Source organism: Rhopalosiphum maidis, chromosome 1 (assembly GCF_003676215.2).
Source record: "Rhopalosiphum maidis isolate BTI-1 chromosome 1, ASM367621v3, whole genome shotgun sequence".
In the NCBI taxonomy this organism is placed as follows: domain Eukaryota; kingdom Metazoa; phylum Arthropoda; class Insecta; order Hemiptera; family Aphididae; genus Rhopalosiphum; species Rhopalosiphum maidis.
In genome coordinates, this window is record NC_040877.1 from 21953516 (window position 1) to 21972592 (window position 19077).

At 25.1% G+C, this 19077-nt stretch overlaps 2 protein-coding genes across 3 annotated transcripts in view; one reads left to right on the forward strand and one right to left on the reverse strand.

The window, feature by feature from the left end:
- Positions 1 to 260: 260 nt before the first annotated feature.
- LOC113550383 overlaps positions 261 to 19077 on the reverse strand; it is a 37064-nt gene continuing 18247 nt past the window's right edge. For both annotated transcript variants that reach the window (XM_026952160.1, XM_026952159.1), the window contains exons 2-14: positions 8820 to 8944; positions 7117 to 7181; positions 6778 to 6890; positions 6549 to 6717; positions 6401 to 6489; positions 6136 to 6329; positions 5800 to 6063; positions 5569 to 5706; positions 5341 to 5490; positions 5207 to 5279; positions 4835 to 5143; positions 3504 to 3893; positions 261 to 1586 (exon numbers count right to left, since the gene is read on the reverse strand). In XM_026952160.1, coding sequence (XP_026807961.1) covers positions 367 to 1586; positions 3504 to 3893; positions 4835 to 5143; positions 5207 to 5279; positions 5341 to 5490; positions 5569 to 5706; positions 5800 to 6063; positions 6136 to 6329; positions 6401 to 6489; positions 6549 to 6717; positions 6778 to 6890; positions 7117 to 7175 — 3168 coding nt within the window. In that variant the 5' untranslated portion in view covers positions 7176 to 7181; positions 8820 to 8944 and the 3' untranslated portion in view covers positions 261 to 366. The remainder of the gene's footprint in view (positions 1587 to 3503; positions 3894 to 4834; positions 5144 to 5206; positions 5280 to 5340; positions 5491 to 5568; positions 5707 to 5799; positions 6064 to 6135; positions 6330 to 6400; positions 6490 to 6548; positions 6718 to 6777; positions 6891 to 7116; positions 7182 to 8819; positions 8945 to 19077) is intronic.
- Positions 8010 to 18487, forward strand: LOC113560385 (pickpocket protein 28-like; the record flags this gene model as incomplete). The annotated part of the gene is made up of 8 exons (XM_026966228.1): positions 8010 to 8137; positions 8222 to 8425; positions 8529 to 8994; positions 10346 to 10616; positions 13038 to 13097; positions 16554 to 16749; positions 18061 to 18152; positions 18285 to 18487. Coding segments are annotated over 8 exons (1569 nt in total), but the record flags the coding sequence as incomplete, so codon positions are not given.

A 19077-nucleotide genomic window follows, 5' to 3' on the forward strand; every position in this document is an offset into this window, starting at 1 on the left:
ATTACGTTGTTTTATATTATTGTTACCTATTAACTTATAGCTTATTACTCTTATTAGTCAACATTGTAGTACATAGCTTTACACTTACAATATATATCAAATAAATAAAAACGAAACATAGTAATAAACACATTTTTTTAACAAACATTACAAATATTTATACATAATTATAAAGTTCAATCAGTTTCTTTTTTGTATTAAAATATACTATTCAACTTACATTATAAATAATTAACAATGTAAAAATGAGATTGGTAAAATCATAAAAAAACTTAAAACATTTTTAATTTTACTGTTAAGAATCATTAAAATAAATGTATAAGAGATCATAAGAATAAGGATTTAGATAAAGAAATGTTTTTTCTTTTAGTTAATACCATATTGTTTAGCAACTTCTACTGGTAAAGGTACCAACCAATAATCTGGTAATTGGTTATTGTGCTGTTTAAGGTATTGATTAATAAGCTCATTAGGGCCAGGATGTTCTTTCCCATTGGGTAATCTAACATAAAACTTAACTTCACCATTTAAATCTGGCTTTGAAATTACTTCACATTTAACATTAATTAATGAAGGGTTATTTGGTAAGTGACCATTTGATATAGTTGATCTTCTTTTGATTGAATTAAAATGAGAATCTATTCTTTTTTGTGGTGTTTTCACCATAGTGACTTCAATACCTTTTGGTACATGAACATTTGCTGGCATAATAGTAACGTTTTGTGAAAGCTTTTGTATGATAGATGACGTTGCTTGAGTTTTAATATAACTAGTAGACATCGTTTGCCTGTCTGTAAAGACAGGATTGTATGATTTATTTAAATTAGTTTTAAAATTACAAGGTTTTTTAATTTTTGAAGGAGAACTCTTGTGTGTTACTGTCATTGAAATAAATTGAACATCATCTTCATCGTCACTAATAACAATTTGATCATCATCTTCAATTGAAATAACAGCAGATTCTATTTGTTTATAATTATCATGTTCATTGGTTTTACTATTTTTATTTTCATTATAGGTAGAGATTGATATTTCTAAATCATCATTAAGAATTTCACAATCATTTTGCATGTCTTCATCTAGGTTAATAATTTCTACGGGTTTTAAACTATCAGATAGTTTTTCGTTTTCTTCTTTATCACTATCAATCAATACAACTTCTTCATTACTACAAATATTATCTATGTTTTTGGAATTAACCAATCTTTTATTAAGATCATTAACAATTTTATTAATATTATTACTTTGTTTTACTTTATTTTGAGAATTTAGTAATTTAATTGATTTCATAGATTTATCTTTCTTATTAGTATTAAACACTTTACTGCGTTTTGGAACTTTGTCTTCTACCCTTAATCGCTTTTCTAATTCTGCAAGTTTAGAAGGTGTTTGCAGTGGTCGTTTGACTTTATTTTTAGGCTGGTTTATAGCACCCCATTCGTCTTCGGAATCAGAAAAATCAGATATAGATTTAACATCATTTCCACTCAAATATTCTTCAGATTCATAATACTTATCAGTTTCAAAATCTTGTCTTGCAACTAATTTTCTTGTGCGTTTCTGCGAAATTATTTCTTTATTTTGAGCTAAAAAAAATAATAACAATAATAATAATAATAATAATGCATAATGTTTAAAATATATTTTTTATTTTAATAAAAAATTATAATAAAATATTTGGAATAGTTTAAATAACACCTATAAATATTTAAAAAATAAGATAAAAAGTATAAATTTTGTTAGTTCTAGAAAATAAAATGTATTACAAAGCAACATAGAAAACTATAAAAAAAATTGTTATATATTAAAAACACATTGAATTTAATAAACATGTATAATTATTTTAAAAAATAATATGGAAATACCATTAAGTATTATCAGAAAATAAAAAAAGTTAACAAAAAATGTAATAAAATTAATGAGATCGTTATAAACAATGAAAATAACAAACCATTATGAATCCTATTAACTCATTAACTCTGGTAAAGGGTACTGTAGTTATTAAACAAATAAACAGTGTTTTGAGTTTAGACCTAAGCAGTAAACTTTAAGACTTAAACAGAGGATTTTGATAAATTTACAAGATTATTATGTCTTTATTGTAGTAATTTTAATATTTTAAAAATTGGTTATCTTGTATATTATTTTATGGAAAACTAATAACGCTTTTATTTTTATAATTGTAAGTAGTATTATTTCAATTGATCAAACAAATATTGACAATTTCTTTAGTTAAAATATGTTTAACTTGTTAATAAGTCAAAATCTATTGAAATTAAGTTCTACATATTTGTCAGAATATATTGACTTTTATATTGTTGAATATTATGTTTATTGAGTGGTTAGAAAAAAATGACCACATTATTACTTTTTGAAATGTGCAACAGGTACAAAAAATATATTGATGTGCACACTGATTAACAATAAGTCATTTATTTACAACGAAAGATAAATTTTTTTGACTAGACACTACACAATAATTTTAATTTACTTGACATAAACTAACAAGTCGCCAAAATCCTATCAATAAATTTGTTTGTATTTTTCTATTTAAAACAAAACTAATAGCAGTCTATAAGCCAGTCTAAATTAATACTATGAGCCATTATTATATGTACTTATTAATGAGTAATGACTAATAATAATCAGTTAAATATTATAAATAGAAAAAAATTAAATAAGCTATTTTAGAAGAAATGAATTAATATTGATGTTCACAGTTTATATAATTAAATATGTTTACTTTTGAATTAGACGTAGTTGATAGAGAATTTTTGAATTAAAATATATTAAATATTCATATTATGCCTTATGTAGTATAGGGTTTTACTTTTACTTAAGACGCCACACCAAGATTTAAAATTTGTTTCTCTGTCTATCTCTCACATAATACAGGAACAAAGATATTCTGTGTTTTCACAATTATGACTCTCTGGTTCAATTTATAGGGCAAAGATACCATTATATATTTTATAAAGAAGAATATTTCCTGTGCATTGATCGGATAGATCTTTAACATTAACATTTTTTATATACATGAGCATGCATTAATTTAAAATAATTTAGTTTATTTTTAACCATTAACAACTTATTTAAAAATGTAAATATTGTCAATGTACAGGAAATATTCTTTTTTATAAAATATATAATAGATGCTTTCGCTCTATAAATTGAACTAAAGAATTGTAATCGTGGAAATACAGAATATCTTTGTTTCTATATTATATGGGAAATAGACGGAGAAAATAAATGTTGGTGTAGCGGCCCCTTAAAAAAAATCTGTTGATTCAATACTTTATTCAAAATGAGATTAATACTAGTGGCCAAATTGTAAGTAGGGGTAAAGCTTTGTTCCAATTCTTTAGCTTTATGGTAAACTTGGTGAGATAAGCTGGGTAACGTCATCACACCGTTGTAATTAGGTACTGATCTTATTTTGAACAAAGTATTTTAATACAATACAATTTTAAAATGTATGATTATTAAGTAAAAATATGTATTACCTTTTATTGTTGGATTTGAATCTTTCTCTACCAAAAGTGATACATTATTTTTATTTTTTGAACAAAACAATGTTTTATTATTAAGTTCAATATATTTATCATTCTGATTAGTATCTAACAGGTTTTTTATATTGTGGTTTGGTATTTTCCCTTCTTCACATAACCGTTTTTCTAGTTCAAGAAGTTTAGAAGGAGCCTGTTGCGGTTGCTTAACTTTATTTATTGGCTGATTCCTAGCACCCCATTCATCTTCAGAATCAGTAAAATCAGATAAGGTTTTATCACTTTCACTGACATATTCATCGGAGTCATAACATTCATTTATATCAACATTTTGCTGAACGATTAATTTTCTTTGACGTTTCTCAACAATAATTTCTTCATTTTGAGCTAAAATTTAAAAGACCACAGTATTAGCTTAAATAATTTGTACAATAATAAAATAATTATGAGTATAAAATATGAAAATAAAAAATTCGTTTTGCTGTTTATTAAGTGTCAAGCATATATTATCATTGAATAAGTTATTGAAATAAGTATATTAAATTATAGAAGACAATTTTGACTAGAGATTATGTCAGCTTAGGTTAATATGAATATTTTGATTTATTATATACACCCCTTGTTAGTGGACTTTAAAACATTTTATAATATTAAGTTTTGTTAAAAGACTTAGGTTTTTTTTTCAGCAATTCAAGGCAAATCTGGACATTTTGTTACAATTAAATAAATAGCTATGTAGAAAAGAAACAATAACATTAAAAAATGATTACTGATCAAATCATCTTTATTGAATTAACTGCATAAATAAACATAAATTAATTAAATTATATAAATAAAACAACAATAAAAGCGTAAAATGAAACATGAAGATATAAAATTTTAGAAGTCATAGCAATTATCAAAACATTGTTAAATGAGGCTACATTTAATAAGAAATTACTGTACTATAATTGGAAATTATTATTTTTTTGTTTAATTATATGTCAAAATTTTAACTTATAGAGTAAAAATACTACCTAAATATGTTTTATGTTTTTATATTAGCCAAGAAAAACTTAGATAGAAGCCTTGTATTTAATTTTTAATTTCTAAATATTAAAATAAAAAGAGTCCATCAATTACTATAAACCATTATTAATAACTAATAATGATCAAAAAAAAAATAAAATACATAATTTAAAAAAAAAAAGTAATCTGTCTTGAGGAAATTAATGATATTCATAGTTTATGTTTATTTTTAAAATAGGCTTTGTAAAATTATTTGGATATAATATGAATGTTAAATATATTTTCATTGAATAACACACAGAATCTAAAATGTATACTACCTTGAGCTATTGACTTTGAATCTTTTTCTTCCCAAAGTGATATATTATCATTACCCTTCTGAATTCTATCTGGGTATGATTCACAGTCCTTAAATAATTTTATTTTAGAATCATTGTTCAAAACAATAAAATTACATTCTTCTGATTCAATTTTCATAATAAAATTTTCTAGAGCACTTATCAAATTTTCAGGTACAGATGTTCCCTCCATATCCAATTCATAAAGAAAAGTCCGTAGACCTTCTACTGAATCAGCAATTAACTTAAAATGTTTTTCTCTTTGAATTGTACAAAAACTCCCAGAAAAATCTTCAAAAATATGTTTTATAAAATATACATTATTAATAAAAAAGTTTGAAGAAATATATTTACCATTCATAGGATTATCTTCAACTTTTTCTATTTCTTCATCAGATTTTACTGATTCGAGAAATTCAAGACTTGGCTTAAAAATAAATAAAATAATTTTATTCAAATTACATAAATTATAATTATAAAATAATTACTTCATCATATGGAATGTTATAATAATAAATCCTTAAATCTGGCATTGAATCAAAAAAGAAATATTCTTCGGTTTCTAAATCGTTTTTCCATATAGTACATTGTCTTTCATTACAATTTGTAACAATATTATTTATAGTTTTAAATTTAATCTAAAACAAATAAATATAAATAGCAATTATTTTTGTATATTAAAGATTATTAATGCATTTGTATGTTATTAAACTTACAGTAACATAATCACAAAGTCCTTTTATAAGCCAAACTTTCATGAAATATGAGAGTTCAGAATAGTCTTTTTCAATTAAAGGATTTTTTTCATTCACAATAGCCCAAAAATCTGGATGGATACCCAATGAATTCATTACCTGAAACATAAAATTGTTTTTATTATTTATTCCATATAAATATTAAAAAGAAATTTGTTTCAAAGTAGAAAAAAAATAAAAATTAATACTAACAATGACTTTATTTTTTTTTTTTGCGTGGTATATTTTGCACCAGTCGGATACTTTTCTTGAAAGTTTTTCAGACCAAACCTTATATGGCATTACTTGACCAACAAACTTTGATTTTTTGACTGGCATCAAAAGAGTTGTCATGATTTTACCCATAGTTGTAGATTCTTTAGGCATTAAAAACATTCTTTCAATTTCTCCTTGGTTAATAATATCAAGATCAAGTTTTTTAAATAAAATAGCCACAAAATTACCTATTTCTGGTAGCTAAAACATTAAGAAAATTGATTCAGACTTAAGATTTGCATGTTTAACTTAAATTAATAATTTTATAGTAACCTCCCACATTGAGCTAATATATCGATGGAATATATCATTGAAATAAACTTCATTTTCCCAACATAATATTTTTTCTAAAATATGTGCATTATCTTCATCAGTGGTAAGAGTGGTAGACAATATTTTATGATACTTTTTTAATCGTTCGGGCCGACAATGCGCTACACTTCTTAATAATATTGAATCATAACAATCTAAATATAATATTTCATTAATTTATTTTAATAAGGCAATATGTAATCTAATTATTAAATCAATAACATACCTTTTGGGTATCTAAATTTTGAATTAGGCTTTATTTCCATGTTTAGTAAATTGAATGTAAGATTAACATTAGCCAATGATTTATAATTTCTAAATAGGAATTAAATTATTTATAAAAATATTATAAGAAATAAATTAATAATTATTACTTGTCAAGATCATTGATTTTGTCTTCTAATAGTTCTTCAATTTCTAATGATTTTCTAGTATGATCACTTCTAGTACCATAAAATGAATAGCAATTTAAAAATACTGTCCTTATATCTTTTATTGCATCAGTAATAGAACAGTATTCTCCATTTTTAAATTTTGTATCAACTTAAAATAAAATAAACATTGATTATATATATTACAAACATTTTTTAAAAAATGATATACTTTTCTTAAAATCTATTTGCTCTTGCAAGGATTCTGTAAAATCAATTTCTACAGAATTGTTTGATAGATCCTTTAAAATAGGAGGTGCTTTCAAATATATTTCTTCAAATATTCTATAAAACAATAACATATAATACGTAAAATACATCAACATTATATTATCTTAATATATAATACCGAAATTAATCACACATTTTACATAATAATCAATAGATTAATAAAATTAAAATGTAAAAATGAATTTATTATATTACGATATTTTAGTTTTCCGCTGAAATATATAGAAGGAAAAAAATCTATATATTTTTATTAATTATTGTAATGTATTGTTTTTCTTACTTGTAAATTTCTGAAACTTCTTTATTTTTTAATTTTTTGATATTGTTTGACTCGTCCATGTTTACCTATAACATATAATATATATAATAATACATTAAACGATATACTAAGAATTGATTATATCTATCTACATTTAATTTTTTATAAATATTAAATATGACGTTAAAAGTAATTTATACATTAAGTGAATTACACGTCATATAATGTTTAAACTTTGACATTTAAAAATAACAAGAAACGAAACTACATGATATTTTTGTATTGGGCTGACAGCATACACATATAAGACCGAATGTGTTGACTTAGAGTAACACGCGTGTGAGCCATCCAATCCCCCCGATGGCCTAGTGATCCAAAGGGCTGAGTCGGCATATTCCCAACGCTCGAGACGGACCATGAGCACGAGACCCAGGAGTCACAGACAGTCTAGTGCGGGCCATCTAGATAGTAACTAGTGTTAACAGAGCAGGCCCTCTTTAATGATATAATATACAGAAAATCTTACAGAACTTCTTCTTTTCGTAAAGTTAATTCAGAAATGTTGAAATAAGTCTTATAGTAATTATCATTAGTGATTAATTTACAACCGTAAGTGTTACTATTTATTTAAAATTGGTGCAACACCGGAATTTAATTACTACTATACGACGGTGGACCGTCTTCAATATACCTGAATTATAACTTAAATATGAGTAAGGGCTAGAAGATGTGTGTTATGCTGTTGAATAATATTGCTATTTGAAGTTCTTTTAAAGTTTTTTACTGAACATTTTTAAAACATGTACACAAAGGACTTTGAACCTTATAAGTATCCAATAAATAGACATTTTCGTAATAATTTTAATACTAAGAATAAATCAAATTGGTTTATAAACAACAATAATAATACTCACATAAAACCCAAATCTAAAAACAAAAAAATCGGTAATAAATGGAAAAGAATGTTGAACGACTACTCGCAGAATACGACTTTACATGGACTTAGATATGCCGGTAATAATGAACTAAGCGCTAGTGAAAGGTATAGTAAAAATTAAAAAATATAATTATTAATCAATACAGTCTATTAAATATTATTTTAAATTACACATTACTGTGTTTTAAGGTGTTTTTGGATAATATCTTTTGGATTAGCAGTTATCACAGCAATTTACTTTATTATGAATTTGGTCCATAAATGGCAAGACATGCCTGTAATTATAAGTCTATCGCCAAAAGCAACTCAGCTTACAAGCATACCATTTCCCGCCATTACCATATGTAACATGAACAACGCAAGAAAATCTGTTGCCCGAACCATTTTAGAAACGTAATGTATATCCAATTAACTAGCTATTAAGAATTTCATAAAATACATAAATAATGTCTTAAAACTTATGTATATTTACGCATAGATCCTCAAAACTTAATAGCAATATCGATCGTCGTTTGTTAAGCGATTTCTGCGACGAAGACCCATTATCAATGGATTCGTCAATTGACAATTACACAGGCGATTGGGATTCATTAAAAAAATTTATGATTAGAGTATCTCAACCCTGTCACGACATGATTGTGTCATGTCAATGGGCAAACAACCCTAAAGTTTGTTCAGAATTATTTAACCCTTCATTAACAGATGAAGGTATATGTTGTTCATTTAATAAAGTAAAATCGGATTACATATTTCGGAACCCAAAAGATTTATCAGATTTAAATCTTACCTTTCCAAATCCGTCTGCAAATTGGACTCCCGAAAATGGATACCCGCCGAATACGCCTGCTGATTATATTCCCTGGAGGCCTTGGGGTGCCGGTAATCATCTAGGATTAACTCTTGTTTTGGATGCTGAAATCGAAGAATATTATTGTTCATCAGAAGTCAGTTATGGATTTAAGGTAATATTATATATTTATAGGGTTCGGATTAATCTTGTAAGACGATCATTTTCATTTGTATTTAAATAAAAATATAAACATATTTCAACATATTTAAAAACAAATACCAATATTTTTTTGTTCTTTGATGTTTGAATTCAACTATAGAAGTGGTCAGTGACTCCAAAGTATTTAAAATGTGGTCGGGCGATTTCAAAACTTCGCTGCCTGAATATTCATTGGCGTAAAAAAGTATTCAATTTGTGGGGGGAGGGGTATAAACACGAACTTTAGCGCCACTGAAGTGACTATAATAATACTATATTACTATGTATACTTTAATATTGTGTATAATAACTACCACATTGGCACCAATTGTTTAGAAAATATCATACAATTTACCTATTAATATTATAAATTCATGTAACATACAGAATTGAGTGTGCCCATAATCCATATATTGTATTTTCAATAATTAATTTTTATATATTTATCCTTTACACAAATGTATAACGTACACAAAACTACAAAATCCGTAAACGATAGTCGAAAAAACTATACTTATAGTTTTCAATTTACGTCAAACTATAGATTTAATTTTTATGAAAATAATCTAAGAATGTACTCAATTTTCTTATATGACTATCAAAGTACCAACTACCAACTTTGAAAATGTGTACATATTACTTGACCTTTGATTTAGTTTTGCTTATATGTAATGTAACAAAATTTCTTTAGTGTATAACAAGCTGAAAAATGCTACAGTTGTATAGTTTGTTTTAGGAGTCCATTATAAAATATTATAAAATAACATTTCATTGATTTTGTTGCTGTGTATAGAAAAAAATAATAATATTGAAAACCCTAATAAAAACGATAACGTATTTAAATAAAATTATTTGAATTTAAAATATAAATATGAATAGAATAATATTTTATATATTTTATTGAAAGGTTTTCTAAATACTATAATATTATTTATAAATACTTTAAGAAATTGATTCAAATTCTTTTGTTAAAAAAAATAATTTTTTTATGTGAACATAATCAATGAACCTATAACACAATATTGTTTTAATATGTAAATTCAATCTTTTTTTATTTAAATTAAGTAGATATAAATACAGTTTGAGCATTCAATTTCAATTTTATTCAAAAATAAAATAAATTATTATTTTTCTCACATAATTTGCAAAAAAAAGAATATTGTTTTCTATGAAATCTTTATTTAATGATTCGTTTCAATTTTTCATAATTATCAAACTGCATATACTAAATTAAGAAAACTATTATGTAAAAATATGAAAATCCGACTTCAAAATATATTATGTTATCAGAAATCTTAACTTATAAGTTATAAATTTTATTCTAGGTGATGTTACACAGTCCCGTAGAAACTCCAAAAATATCATCATTTGGTAGTTTAATATCTCCAGGAAGAGAAACATCATTAGAAATTCACCCTACCGTAGGAATGGCTACACCAGCATTAGCTGAAATAGAAAAAGAAAAACGTCAATGTGTATACTCAGCGGAAAAACAATTGAGATTCTATAGAACTTATACTCAACGGAACTGTATACTAGAATGTGAAGCAAATTTTACATTAATGTTTTGTCAATGCGTCATGTATTATATGCCAAGTACGATATAATTAAATTTATTATTTCGTTAAAATGCTTTGATCAGTGCTATATTTAAAACTAATAAGGGTTCATAGACTATTTTAACTTTTACCATCATTTAATTGTAAAATTGGAACATTTGTTCTACAAAGATATGTTTTTTAGTTACCTTTTAGAGCAGTTAAAATGTTTTGTTCTTTAAATGAATGGGTGGTTTCTAATAAAAAATAAAATTTAGTTAATATTTTGCGGTGACAAAAATAAATAAGTTTTTTTCAATAATAGGAAAAACAAAACAAAAAATCAGAAAAACTAGAAAATTTACACAAAACCAGTTTTCAATAAATATTTATAATTAAAAATAATATTTTATCTCTTTTTGTGTCATCTATATAAATATTCCTTATAAGTCCTTTATACTAAAATTAAAAAAGTTTTGAAGAACGAAATTAATTCACACATAAACTATAAATGACAACACTGGCAACATTTTAATACAAAATTTAACAAAATAAAAAACAATATCAACCTATGGCATAATCCTGAGCTTAGTAGAAAAGAAGAAATCGTTTCATCCCATTTCGCCGACAAAAAGCCAGTTATATATGGACTGATAAAAAAATCTCATTTTGCCGAAAAAGCCGAGGTTTTTACTCATCAGAGTTTAGATAGATAGGCAAGGCACTACAAAACTACATACAATATTAATAAAATTGTTATATTTAGAACGGAAAGATTTTTAAAAAGAGTGTGCCGAAGTGAAATTATTTTTACGGATAGGATTTTATTAAATTAGCACCTCAGTTATTTACTCAAATTTATACATTGCACAGCTATATCATAGGAATAACGTTACCATTGGTAATTATTATTATAAAAGTAATTTATTATGAATTTTTAATTCATAATTATAAATTATATTAAATTTAATTTTAAGGTTTATGCATTGCTACCAAAAAAAATTAAGTATAGCAGTTTATTCAAAAATGTTTAAAATAATAAAAGATGCTGCTGTGAGAAATTGTTTAGTATTTATAAATTGACTTTGAAATTAGTATGATTGTTTCTATTAGAGAAACTTTTAGCTATGACACATCTATAAAAGGGTGTTTAATACCTAAAATATATGTTTAAATTTGGATTTGGAAATGGAGAATGGACAAATAACAATCATTAAATATTTATGTCTTTTAATATCTAGATGAAATTATATCTATCCATCTCAATTAAAACTAACAACGTTTGACGAATGTTTATATTATTATATCTTACTAAATATTTAAAATTATACTAACATTTTTTTACCTGGCGATATAAATAGAATTAATATTTTTTTAATAAAAATGAAACAAAATTCTATTTTATAATGATTTATTTCGTCGAGATGGGATTCGGCGAAATGGGCCTAAATCTAATTAACCTACTCCGCATTCGACATATGCACATAACGTACGTCGCATAGCTTTTTGATGAGTCAAGACAAACCTCCATTCTGTGACACATGCAGTGTTCTTCTAACTGTTAACCACATAATCATTGATTGTCAAAAATGTCTTCATTACCGTAACCAATTCGACATATCAGAACAAATCTGCCAAGCTCTAGGACCGAACCGTCAAGATACTTAGAACTTAATTTCATTCCTTAAAAAACTAAATAGTATAAATTAATTTAAAAAAAATGTAAATAACAAAACGTACCCATACTATAATGACTAAGTTATCCATGTATTTTAAGATCAATAAAAACAAAGTTTTACACAAAAACTATGGTAGTTTTATGAAATTGTATCATATTCGAATGTATAATACCGGGTTATCCTTAAATCATTTGTAATTTTGTTATATACATAATTAAATTTTCAAAAATTAAATTTATAAAAAGTCAACAATTTCACGTCATTTTTTTTATTTTTAGATATAAGTTCAAATGTTGACGTAATAAAGCGTCAATAATCTTCTAATTAATTTACTTATATACTAAGTTATTTCGTTGCAATTCAAAAAACATAGGTAAATCGCACAAAATTAAAATTTTTCACCAATATGTATCTATACAATTATATTCTATACTTATACACAATAATATTTTCAAAATATTTATGGACAATTTAATGATGAAATGCACTCAAATCCTGTACTAATATGTATATTGACTAGCCGGTTTTTAAACATTTTTTTTTTCAAATTTTTTCTGCAATAAGATTTTAGAACCAATTGTTAATGATATAAATAAATATATGATATAACATGATTAATATGTAAAACAGACATAGTGCATGTGAAATTAGAACAAAAGATTAAAATTAAATATAGTTATCACTAAAAGTACACATAATTAATCTTTATTTCACGTACTATTTGAGTAAAGCTTTGATTGATAAATGCTAGGTATTTATTTTTAGCAGTATTAATAAAATAAGTATCATTATATTTTTAGAAGATAGTTTTTCGAGGATTTGTGGAAAAAAAGATGAAGCGTGTTCGGATAAAGCTAAATGTAAGTTTTAAATAAAAATTAATTTATTATCTACCTATTTTTTTTTTAACATTTTTAGATTCTGAATGAAACAACAAACAATATTGATTAGGCAAACAATGTGATTTTTCTATCTGACATTATGACTTATTGAAACAGTAAAAATACTTAATTGTTTCTAGGTAAAATTTTTTAGTAATTTTCAAAATAATCGGAAATCTAAAAAAATTAAAGAAAATGAACATTTTTACGTAAAAATAAATAACTGTAGATAATTGAAATTTTTTATAGATGTTATAATTTTCAAAATATTTTGTCTCTTTTTGAGATATTTATAGATATATATAGATAATTGAAATTGTCTACTTTTTTTTCTTTACATATCGCTTGATCAAAAGTTGATTGTAATAAATGTGTCTTCAAGTGGTGTTATTATAGTTATTATAGTTATTTAAAAATATTATATAAGATATATATGAATGATTTTTTTTAGACATTTTACTTCAAATATGGATGAAATTAGATTTAAACAAGAAATAATTAGTTATTTTGTTGCAATTTAAAAATATTTTTTGAGGGGTTTTGAAACTTTTAACATGTATATTTTACAACGATATATTAAAACGCAATGTTTTTGGAAAAAATTAATTCAATCTACCGCATTACTAAAATATATTAGTGATAATAAAATAAATTAGGTACTTTAATAAATTATATCATAAAATGTAATTAGTAATTAACTGACAGACTACTTTCGCCTAGAATCGTTATCATAATATGTAATGATTTATCATTGAATTAAAATCTAACCACTGAGATAGATAACAACTACTAGAGTGCCGACTGGCTATGTTCATAATGTAACAGAAAACGAGCAGTAACGAACCGATACCCCTACCACCGAATGGAAAATTATTTAAATGCACATTACTTCACACTAGATTTTAGTAAATTTTAACTTGACGTTTTACAGTAATAAAATGATCGTAACTGATCGAACTTGGTATCAACATTTTTATCTTGATATTGGCTTTATATTGACATATTTTAATATGAAATATTTTAGTATTCGTTTTGTATGTGATCTACCAAAACGATTATTTATACTATTATTATAGGTACGGACAACCTATGCTTGCTTATCTGTATAATTTTATTATATTAATATTATATAATATAACTATTTAAGTGGTTTTTACCAATAGATTTTTCATTTTATCAACATTATTGTCAGTACATGTTCAGGCGTTAATCTTAAATCAGGTGTGTTTAAAATTTAAAAATGTTAGCAGTCGAATTGTATGCGATTATTTCTTCTGAAAAAACCGTGTTAGAATTTTTACAAAAAAATAAACTATTACCACAGAATGACAAAATTAATTTATGCTATAAATGTTCACCGTGAAACAAAGATTTACATTAGAAACATACGATTAGCTACGGGTGAAATTCAAGAAATCAGCACTATACGATGTATTAAAATAGGATGTCATACATGTAAATCAATACGATCAACAAATGGATTTTTTACATATACTGATTTTAATGCACGATGCAATTCAAATCTCAGTTTGGGTCAAATACTAGAACTCATTTATTATTGATCACAAGATTTACCCATTAAAACAGTTTCTGATTTAACGGGTCGTTCAAATGCAACCATTGTTGACTGGTTTAATTTGTGTAGAGACGTGTGTTGTTCATTATTTGAAAAACGTCAAAAAATGGGAGGACAAAATATAGAGGTACAAATTGATGAATCAATATTGAGAGGGAAAGAAAGCATAACCGAGGCTAGGTAATCGGCGTCATGAAGAAGTACAAGATAACTTGGCAGACTCCAATTCTGACAATGATCAAGAGAATCAAATAAATCTAGTTAATTTGCCTACATCAAGCAGAAATTATGGTCGCAGACTAGAAAGATCTTGGGTATTTGGATTATGTAGCAAATTTGGAGATAATTTGGAACGAAGGTCCGGTAGGTCATGCATACTGAACGAATACCAATATTTTTAATTTATAAAGAGGAATTAGTAAAGAAATGATTATACTAGAAAAAAATTATATTCATAACCAAGATAACAAATACAATAAAATGTAAAATAATAATTAAAAATAAATAAATCCAAATTTAAATTATTAACACATTTTTAAATAATATTAATTTAGATAACTTTGTTTTTTAAGGAAGATTTATTTTTAAGTACTCGACATATATTAAATTTCTTTTTCAAAATGGCTCACTCTAATATTAACAAACTTTTTACTAATTAAATTAAATAATATATTTTCATGACTAGGAGTCCCTAACACAACATTTATAGGGTGTGTGCCAGGAAAAAAAATAGTGTATTTTTACTTAGTATACTTCTTCTAGCACATTCTATAACATTTAGTTTTACATTATTAAAAAATTTGACAATAATAACCTGGAATGCTTTATCCAAATGTTGTACAATTAATATGACTGATTTTGAAACATTAATTAATTTAACTTAAACTGACTTTGTAAATGTTAAATTATTTATATAACTATGATCAAATTGATTACTTATACAAAAGTCAGTAGTATACACCACTTTTGACATAATACTTTTAACAATGTAACCAAAAATATAATTTAATATTTCATTAACATATTCTCCTAAATGTGTACTTATTCAGTTGATCTAAAAATATATTAATGTAATTTTCATTTTTTGAATCAGATTCTGCTTATGTTGTTTCATTTTGTACAAATTATATGGCTCTATGCTTATTTTTTCCTTTTGAAAATGGAATTTAATAGAGTTTAATATATCAAACTTTTAAAAGTACATATTCTAGTATGAACTACTTATATTAAGTAATACTCAGGGGTCAGGGGTTAAAATGGGGACTCAGTTACCCTACCTCTAAATGTGGTTAAAAAGTGTTCCCTTTAACAAATTATTCGTAAGGGTACGTCGGAACGCTCCAATTATAACCAGGTTACAACATTAATGCTGTATTGCTGTGTAATTTTAATTACAAAAATTTATTAAATTTAATAGTTCAGTAAAATGTGTTACATTTCAAAGTGACCGAATCATCCTATCTCTATAGTTGCGTGTATAGACTACGGGTTTTTGCCATTCGGTGATGGGGGTAACGCTCAACGCGACAACTCGTTTTTCGGAACAGAGTCCGCACCTCCAGTAGTTGTTATCTATCTCAGTGAATCTAACCTAAACTACTCAATGATAAAATATACTCAACACCTACTAAACAGCAGAGCGGTTACCAACTTTCCTCCTTTTTATTTTTCAATAAAAACAACGTAAAATAGCATTTCTCAAGGTTGTTGACACTAAATTCGTTTCTTTGATTATAAAAAAAAAAGTTGACTGTAATCTCATCTTAATTGTATATTTTACGTACCTACCCTAATGGACATTGAATCAATAATATCAAATAATTCTCGATTAATATAAATCAATTTTATTCGTTTTTAAGTGGCAATAGAACTCCGATATAGTTCACCGTTAACGAATATGACACAATTATTGAATGGAACATATTTACCGAATTGCACTTGCTTACCAGGATGCCACTGGATTGGGTATAATAAAGTACATTCATCATCACCTTTGGCCAATAGTTATAAAATCAAGCCAACATATTTAGCTGGAAAAACTTCCAGTTATTTTAAGTGAGTATCTAATTAATTTTAATTGTTTACTTTTATTGAGTTATTACAGTGCAAAATAATAGGAGAAAGAAAAATGCCCATTATTGTAAAATCAATACAACAATTATCACTCCGTTCATGAGTTTTTTTTGTTTCACAAATACTAAAAAAAAAAACATTTACCTATACATTTAAATACATACAATATGGTATATTTAGCAGCTTGGTGATCAAAATCTAAATACGTAATTAATTCAGAATAAATGTCATTTTCACATCTGCATTTTTCTTCTTATTAAAGTTACACAAATCTTCATTTAGTTTAAAATCAAATTATTCATCATTGCTTTAAAATATTGTATAATAATAATAATAAAAAACTATTTATAACAGAAATTAAATATTATTTCATATTCATTTAGGTCTGATCAGAATCTTTAAGAAGCGAAATATTATTAGAAACATGAAAAAAACATTATTAATAGGTATAGTTTATAAATTAAATATGTTTTTTGAGTAGATACATATGTTTTTTATCATTCAATATAAACAATCATTAACTAAAATAAAAAAAATATATATACTATAAAATATAAACAACATAATGCGTATATTTTTTGATATATTATAATTTCTTATTTTATGCATGATATTTTTAAAATTAGAACAGCAACCACCAAAAACATTTATATGATTTAGTGTTTTTCCGGGGTTCCACGAGTTACGTCCCAGTTTATTTCAATGCTAGATGAATAGTTTGCTAGGTGAATTACGTCTACAATTTTTTTATTGATATTACAATATTCGGCATTTTTCAGATTGGATATGGTAATAAACGTTTAATGTATATAGACATAATCTAATCAAGATTATGTATAAACCTAGGTTTGAAAGATTGTCATCGTCTACGATTTAGTTTTTCAGTTATCATTCTAACTCCGCATTATTATAAAGTTATGTACACGAGTTTTTTTGTTAAAAAATGGATTTGTCAGTGAGAAAAATATTTTTAATTAACAATACTAAGATTTACTGAATGCAAATTTGCTATGTTCTATATGTATGTAAGATGGAGATAACATTTGCGAGTGTGGCGTCCGTTTAAGTTTTTAAGTATGTACATCTGTCCACCTAAAACTACCTTATTGTATTAGGATTAATGATATAGAGAAGCAATTCACCTAGTTTAAGTTTAAAGAAAAGGAAATCATTTAATACGATACACAGAAACCACTATTTTTTTTTAAAACCGTTGATAAATTTACTGTAAATAATATTATATACAATTTATAATAACCTATATACTGGCTTATTATGTATATTTTATTTTAGAAAAAATATGGCTGTAATTCACTTTTTCTTTGAAGAAACTCAATTTACTGGTTTTACAAAAGGAGAATTGTTTGGATTTACAGAATTTCTATGTAAGGCTATAAACATATTATTAATGCTAGTAACGATAATATATTGTTTATATTTTTTATCTGTAAATAAAACTTATACTTAAGCGATAAAATAAAAATTACTTAATAAAACAATTTTTGATTTTGTTTCAGCTAACACGGGAGGACTTTTAGGATTGTTCATGGGTTTTAGTTTTCTCAGTGCAATTGAAGTAATATATTTTATTTCATTGCGTTTATGGTGTGCAATACCAAATAAAAACAAAGTAACTGATCAAAAGAACAATCTGAAAAATATCTCATAATTTAGCGTTAGACTAAACACAGTTTATTATAAATAAATGTTAAAGAAGCATGCAAGATACAACATTTTTCTCTTCAAATCATCATTAAATGTTAAATTATTGTAGGTAATTTATAATAGCCACGAAACTTTATTGGATTGGGTTTATTCTTGAGCCTTGCCAATTACACGTGTAAAAGTTGCTTGTCTTATACATGATCAATTCGTTTCAAAATTATATTAATATTAATTATTTTGTGTGAAATTTGGTGTTAATGATGATAGAAGAATCATAATTTTAGTACCGTGTTCAGTTTAATTTTTTTGGTATTATAAATGCAAAAAGCAATAATATTTTGCGATAAGAAGCAATTAAGGCAGATGAGCGCATAACAAAAATGTTTTTTTTTTACAAGATTCTTAGTTTAATCAAAAAAAATAACACCATAATTTTGTTTCTACTCATAGACGTATCCATGGGGGTTCATGGTATTGCGATTTAAAATGGCACCATGAACTAAAAAAAATGTACAAAAACGTACTAAAGCTCCTTAGCTCCCTGGGTACCAGGTTACACTCTCTGTGTCAAAGGTCACGCCTATGATTCTACTATCATATTCAGTACAAAAAGATACATTCATTATGCGAGTATTCATATAATAC